Source organism: Humulus lupulus, chromosome 2 (genome assembly GCF_963169125.1).
Source record: "Humulus lupulus chromosome 2, drHumLupu1.1, whole genome shotgun sequence".
Classification (NCBI taxonomy): Eukaryota; Viridiplantae; Streptophyta; class Magnoliopsida; order Rosales; family Cannabaceae; genus Humulus; species Humulus lupulus.
Genome location: NC_084794.1, coordinates 29717344 through 29725162, shown reverse-complemented (window position 1 = coordinate 29725162; position 7819 = coordinate 29717344). Strand labels below are relative to the sequence as shown.

The following is a 7819-nucleotide window of genomic DNA, read 5'->3' as shown; positions in this document are numbered from 1 at the left end:
CAAATCACATTTCTTCTAAATACTACAAACTTCTAAAATGTTTTATGACTTTTATGAAACTTAATTATATAATTCTATAGTATTAATAATGATAGAAATTTCTAGAACAGTCTAGAAGCTTAGAGATGGTGGTGACTTTTCATTACATTAGGGATTTTTATGTTTAGCTTTTTTCTGTTTGACATAATAACCATTTTATGATGCACGTATTGTTGACTCCTATTTTTAGATGACTATTAATTTAATAAAAGGAGATTCTCGTGCATAGATTCGAGAGAATATACTTAAGCTATAATAAATGAAAAGAATGAATTATAGTGGTTGGATCACTTATGACCTACTTAGTTTATTTTATTACTATTTCACCTTAAATCACCAAGATCAAATGTACATAAGTCACCTGAGTTTCTTGAGGTTGTTGGTGATTGATTACAAAAGAGTAAATGCTACTAAATACAAGTAGAGTTTGTGCTACTAAATAGTGTCTAAACATTTATGGTTTACATCTTGGTATTTATAGTGAGAATGGTTGGTAAAGATTGATTTGACAGCATCTTGCGTGATATGGCTAAATTCTGAAATCCATGAGCTGCTTGCAATAATGTCACTTGCACACGTTACGTAGATCATGTGATCCCGAAGGTAGCGATCGGGTATGTCTACCTTATAACAATTTTGAGAATAGTAATCCCATCTCCGACGATCCCAATAGAACGACCTAAATAGTCACTTTAAGTATTCTAGTCAGCGTATTTTTTGTCACGTTTTCTGCTATGCTATTATGCCAAAAATAAGTATAACACACATAAAACATTGAGCAAAAGTACACAAACATTGAGCAAACCTATTTTTTTAGATCAGGAGATATGGAACGATAACAAGTTAAATCAATTAAGTGACTGACCTTGCAACGTGCGTTACTAGTGGCACGAGGGATAGTAGTCGAGGTAGTTTGCCATGGAAGAAAAGAAAGAATAATAAGATGGAGAAGGAACGCCATACTTTTGATGTTATTTTTTCATCTGTATAAATCAAACTTAAAAAAAAAAAAAATCGGCGAGAGATAATATATAAAAAGCGGATCAATTTCAGAACACGTGTGAGAAATAATGAAGAGTTTTTCTGCTTCTTCCTTGAAGTGCTCAAAATCTAACCCAAAAGGAGGACCACTTTGCACACAGTCGATCACAAATAATTCGTCGTCACATCTCCCAATAACCAAAAAATCCCCTCCCCAAAATAAAAACAAAAGATAAATAATACCAACAAAACCTAACCATAATAATAATCGAATACCAATTATTATATAGTCTAGTCTATCTTTCGATCATTTTCTTTCCATATCAACTAGCATTATTATTACCTTTTCCAAACCCACACGTCGTGTCCATGGATTGTTATCCTCTCAGCCATATATTCAGTTTCTGATCCAGTTATGTAGATAGAAAACAACAACTATGCATGGGGATAACTTCAGTTTTTTTTTTACAAGAAAAAACATGGATAGGCTTTAAACCTTTTGGGTTCAACATTAATATAAGGTAGAGATTATTTTTAGCAAATTTGTATGACTCAATCTTTTGTCTTTCAAAAGTTTATGTAAACTTTGCAAGAACCGTCATGAGTTTAATATTTACTACTAGCACATATAATATGTATATAAGGGTACGCAAAAACATGTAACTGATAGTATGATCCAATACATGTATGGTGAGGTCCAATGATGTATATGCTGAGTTAGATTTGCCGTCGCGTCTGGTTTCAGAACACAAATACCAAATTAAAATATGAAAAATATTAAGAAAAATTTCTTCCATGTGTATATATATTTTACTCTTTTTTATAAATGTTTCATAAATTTAAAATATTTGATAAATAATAATAAAATATTATGAGAAAAAAAAGATGAAAAAGAGAATTTTCTTAGTATTCCTTGTAAAAATTATATCTTTGGGAAGTTGTACAATACTATAGTAAGTACGCTTCCTATATAAACATGTGGAAGCGACTAGAATTTATTTATTTTATTAGTCATAGCAAACTTTCAATAATTTTTTTTATAATTTTAAATAATGTACAGTAGTAAAAATAGAGTATAAAATAACTTGTTGTATGCATATATTTCTTAATACTAGTGTAAATGTAATTATTTTGATTTTTTTATTGTAAATTTTTTTTTTTTAAATTTACAGAAAATTTGCTATATCTACGATAAATACTTTAATTAAAAAAAAAATAGGACCAAGATATCCATATAATTAGTGTACTGTACCAGTATAATATTTTGGAGTAATGTACTTGAGCAATCATACCAGGTACTCTATCCTATATGGACCTATTTTTTTAAATATCTTACTAGAATAGACTTCCAACATTTACATTACATTATTCAATAATTTTATTAATTTTTTCTTTATATTATTTAAATATTTTTTTTTTAACTCACGTAATATAGAGCTGTGTTTTAGTCTTTTTATGTATTTTACCAGAGTTATATTTTAGCTAAATATGTATTAGGTCAGTGCTCCCTAGAGAGGCTCCCTATATGTTATATATGTACTTTTTTTTTATATGGAAGAGTAAGAAGTGAGTGGAGGGAGGAGATGTTTGATTGAAAGAAACCAAGTAATGAATGAGGATAGGATTGTGAAGTAGGAGTGGAGATTGGGGTTATCTTTCTCATCATCTTCCTCGGGACTCCAATTTTTAATTCCAACCCAATCTCCAAGCTTTTGTAACCGCTTTCACTCGTCACCAATTCAACCAACACTGAACTGTACCACACCAGGCTAACAAGAAAAAAAGATGAACGAATTGCAGACCACGTTATATGAACTCATTTCAAACGCTGAAAAAGGGATTTACTTGGAAACTAACAAAGTTTGATAATCTTGTAAGTTGAAACATTTAACTTCACTGCTTGACACGTTGCATCCATGTGGCAGATATGCTTTTCATGGGCTTCTCTGAATTGGAAAGTGAAATAGACGTCATTGCTTACTACTACCTATTCATTTTTAAAGTACCACTAGTCTTGTTTCCCTATAAACACAACAATATCTACTCATCAATCGGAAAATTTTAATATTCTATTGTTCAAATATAAATTACTTTTAGTTTCATAATATAGTTTGGTTACTCAAGGACCTCTATGAGCTATGGATTTACATTTATGTGGCATAGTACTCACAACATATAATTTCTAAAATCGACGGCATAACATATTAAGATTATTGTAGTAGTTAGTAGTATTGAACGGAACACTAATTGTTTTACTTATTACATGACAATTCTTGCAAAGGTAATAATAATAATAATTACAATTATATATATGTTGAGTCTGCAGAAAAACCAGATAGGTTTATCAATAAACCCAAGACAGAAAACCTTTGCCGCCTTTAGTTATTATTTGATTTCTCAGTTTCAATTTCTGCTAAGCCAATATTCCAATAAACAATAATGCTTATACTGTCCAGCTGATATAATATAGCGAGAAAATGTCAAAATATATAATTTGGATAATTGATACATATTCCATTTACTCTATGGAAATATAGCGAGATATAGGGTATTGAACAATTTACGTACTTATTTGTTTGCGGGTTAGACAATATCATTAATTGTTTACCGGTTTATATTTTTCTTTAATTATTTTTGTTGGTTGTTATATATTCTCATAACTTTTGCCAGAGGCATCTTTCTAGCTAGGCAGTTAAGCTGATGAGATATATATAGGAGTTTGTGAATATCTCAGGAATAAAATTAAACATGAATTTAGGAAAAGAAACATTTGAAAGAATAAAAAAAAAAAAAAAGACGCAGTAGCACTATATATATGTTAATTGTTATTAATTTAAAAAATAAAATAAAAGGAGAGTTCGATTACTTAATAAATATAAAGAGTGACATCATGCAAAACGGAAGCTAGAAGACAAGCATGGCGGCGCAGCATAGTAAGGAGTAGTGCCAACACCTTACGTGCCCTGCAAATGCAGCTCCCGTGGGACAAGTTTCATTACGTACTCTCTTTCTCTCAAGATAACAATGAAATATTTATATTTATTGCTAATAAGATAAAATCATAATGTGAAAAACCATATTGGAGTTTTCTTGGGTTTTGTTTCTTTCTTATCCAAAAGGGTATCATTTCTCTTTTACCATCTTCAGAAAAAAAAAAAGAATCCGGTTCTCTCTTCCCCTTTGGTGTGTTATAAATTGAGGGACTTGGAAGAGCTTTTCTATTCATTTCTCGTAGCTGTTTACACTTTACAGATATCAAAGCTGCTTTTGTAACCAAACACAAGTTCGATCTAGCCATGGCTGCATCTTTCTCAGGGCCTTCAATGGTGAGGTTTCTGAGCATGAATAGCTATTCTCTTCGTTGTTCCCTCAGCTAATGCCTTTTCTCCTTCTCTAGCTGAAAGCAACTAAAGTTTGAGTTGTCTGCCAGAATTTATATTTGCATGCAGGCATTTCCAGAATGGGTTTTCTTTTCTTCCATAGTTTGAGTTACATTAATTTATGACAAACCCCTTGTGTTCCCTTTTGCTATATATTGGAATCCAGGATTATGTAGACTTGTCCTTCTCAGAATTGCTGTTCTGTTAGTAGATTATAATATGTGTTTTATGAGCACTTCATGTATGCATGCATGCAATAGGATGATATATATATATATATATACGTTCCAACTAATGACTTAAACTAAGATCTTTTAAGTTCAATAGTTAGGCATATAAGTATAAATTTATCATATCGTTAATTTCTCTTTTTACTTGGTTATACTTAGTCATGAAGTACCAAACAGTAATGGGTAACAATTTGTTTGTTTCTTCCCTTAGTAGCAGATGATGCGTGAAGCTGAACTAATATGAAGTGTTTTGAAGATTTACAAATAATTGTTATTATATTCTTATTTCCTGTCTATAATTTTTATAGAATGGATTGAGTTAACATGATATATGAGAACGGGATTTTGTATATATATTTCTAATATGATAGTCGGTTAAAGTTAATAGGGACTTTTTTTTAACAGATAATGGAGGAGGAAGGAAGGTTTGAAGCAGAGGTAGCAGAGGTGCAAGCCTGGTGGAGCTCAGAGAGGTTCCAGCTAACCCGAAGACCATACTCGGCGAGAGACGTGGTAGCACTACGAGGCAACCTCAAACAGAGCTATGGCTCGAACGAGTTGGCTAAAAAGCTTTGGCGAACTCTCAAGACTCACCAAGCCAACGGCACGGCCTCAAGAACCTTTGGCGCCCTTGACCCCGTCCAAGTCACCATGATGGCCAAGCACTTGGACACCATCTACGTCTCGGGCTGGCAGTGCTCCTCCACACACACCTCCACCAACGAGCCTGGCCCTGATCTTGCTGACTACCCATACGACACCGTTCCAAACAAGGTCGAACACCTCTTCTTCGCGCAACAGTACCACGACCGAAAGCAGAGGGAGGCCCGTATGAGCATGTCCAGGGAGGAACGGGCTCGAACCCCTTACATCGATTATCTCAAGCCAATCATAGCAGATGGTGACAGTGGTTTCGGTGGCTCCACTGCCACCGTCAAGCTCTGCAAGCTCTTCGTTGAGCGAGGCGCAGCCGGTGTCCACATTGAGGACCAGTCCTCTGTCACCAAGAAATGTGGTCATATGGCTGGGAAAGTGCTCGTTTCTGTGAGTGAACATATTAATAGGCTTGTAGCTGCGAGGCTTCAATTTGATGTAATGGGAGTGGAGACAGTTTTAGTGGCTCGAACAGACGCGGTGGGCGCAACTCTTATTCAAACAAATGTGGACACCAGGGACCACCAATTCATCCTCGGCGTCACGAATCCGCAACTGAAGGGAAAAGGTTTAGCTACCGTTTTGGCCGAAGCCATGGCTTCAAGAAAGACAGGACCGGAACTTCAAGCCATTGAGGACAACTGGACCAAGATGGCCGGATTGAAGACTTTCTCCGAACACGTGGTGGACTCCATCAAAAACGCAAACTTCAGTGAGAACGAGAAGAATTGGAAGCTGAACGAATGGATGAAGCACTCAAGCTATGAGAAATGTCTATCAAACGACCAGGCCCGTGAAATCGCCGATCAACTGGGGCTGAAAAACCTTTTCTGGGACTGGGATTTGCCCAGAACCAGAGAAGGGTTCTACAGGTTTAAAGGGTCGGTGGCTGCAGCAGTGGTCCGAGGCTGGGCCTTCGCTCCTCACGCTGACTTAATATGGATGGAAACGGCGAGCCCTGACATGGTCGAATGCACCGAATTCGCAAAAGGAGTGAAATCAATGCAGCCGGAGACAATGTTGGCATACAATCTATCGCCGTCGTTCAACTGGGACGCGTCGGGAATGAACGATCTTCAGATGAAGGAGTTCATTCCCAGAATAGCAAAGCTGGGCTACGTGTGGCAGTTCATTACGCTGGCAGGTTTCCACGCCGACGCACTGGTGATCGATACATTCGCCAAGGATTACGCTACGCGGGGTATGCTGGCCTATGTGGAGAGGATCCAGAGAGAGGAGAGGAACCACGGAGTCGACACTCTCGCTCATCAGAAATGGTCCGGTGCTAACTACTACGACAGGTATCTCAAGACCGTCCAGGGAGGTATTGCTTCCACTGCTGCCATGGGCAAAGGCAAGTTCTTTCTCATCACTGTCCAAACTTCACAACACTTGATCATTATATATACACTTGTACCAGTCTAAAGATATTGTTAAATAATGGAATTAAAAAATATGGATAGAATTGAGAATTTTTGTGTGCATTTTTGTACAGGAGTGACTGAAGATCAGTTCAAAGAGAGCTGGACCAGGCCAGGGACTATGAACATGGGCGAAGGAAGTGAAGTTCTTGCCAAATCAAGATTGTAAGGGGAGAAAGAGAGTGAGAAAGAAAGAGTATTATGGGGGTTATTTAGCCCATTTCCTACTGAATAATGGGTTGAAAATAATATATGACATGCAATTGGAGTCATTTTGAGTCATTTTTTTTGGGTCACTGAAGTCTTATAAGAGTATGTTCAGTACCTCTTTTAGCTCTCTATTAAAAGAGGGCAGGGACGACACTTGTTTCTGTTATTGAATTGCTTTGTTTTTAATCCTCAGTATTAAATACTGTTTACTGGTACTACTACTTTACACTCGTTTCTTCTATTTTTTTTTCTTTCTTTAATCATCCAAACAAAGGCCTAACAAATATAACTTGTGGGGACTTGCAGAACCAATTGTTTTACTAACTTAAATCATTTGGTTAAGCTCAAATTTGCAGAACCAATGATTTAAGTTAGTAAAACAATTGGTTTTCAGCTTCAGCATACAGATAAGAAGGTTAAGCTCAAATTTGGTCCCTAAAGTTTTTCTGTTTCTTTTTACCATGTGACGCCCGACTTTTAAATGTAATATTTTAAATACTATATGAGGTGTCATGATTGGTTATCAATAGACATGGTATTTTATTTCCCTAATAACGGTATGGTGTGTTTATGATGTTGGACATCATAGTACTCTTTACCAATTCTCATTTTACCAAATACTTTATTAACAACCAAAATTTTATAAAGACGCCTCATTTATAAATAAAATGATTAATTTATGAATAAAAAATTATTAAAATTATGTACACCATTCTCTATTTTTTTTTCTTTCTCCACTTTCATATTATTAAAAATATAATAAAAATAGTTAGGCAAAAAAAATAGTAAAATAAAACAATAAATATAAAAATTATATATAATGTTTGAGATGGATATTAAAAATGAGGATGACAAAAAGATTGAACTTAACATAAATGGAAGAAAAAAAAAGCATTAGGAAAAC

The 7819-nt window shown here is 35.0% G+C and overlaps 1 protein-coding gene across 1 annotated transcript; it reads left to right on the top strand.

Annotated features, from left to right (window-relative positions):
- Positions 1 to 4133: 4133 nt before the first annotated feature.
- LOC133817597 (isocitrate lyase) lies at positions 4134 to 7141 on the top strand. Its single transcript, XM_062250164.1, has 3 exons — positions 4134 to 4346; positions 5036 to 6638; positions 6780 to 7141. The coding sequence occupies exons 1-3, from the start codon at positions 4317 to 4319 to the stop codon at positions 6872 to 6874; spliced, it is 1728 nt and encodes a 575-aa protein (XP_062106148.1). The 5' UTR covers positions 4134 to 4316; the 3' UTR covers positions 6875 to 7141.
- Positions 7142 to 7819: the final 678 nt, after the last annotated feature.

Bases quoted from the DNA above. Each gene is read 5' to 3' on its own strand.
- LOC133817597 (XM_062250164.1), top strand. From the start codon at position 4,317: ATGGCTGCATCTTTCTCAGGGCCTTCAATG. The intron at 4,347-5,035 runs GTGAGGTTTCTG...TTTTTTTAACAG, and splicing joins CTTTCTCAGGGCCTTCAATG to ATAATGGAGGAGGAAGGAAG. The intron at 6,639-6,779 runs GCAAGTTCTTTC...ATTTTTGTACAG, and splicing joins CACTGCTGCCATGGGCAAAG to GAGTGACTGAAGATCAGTTC.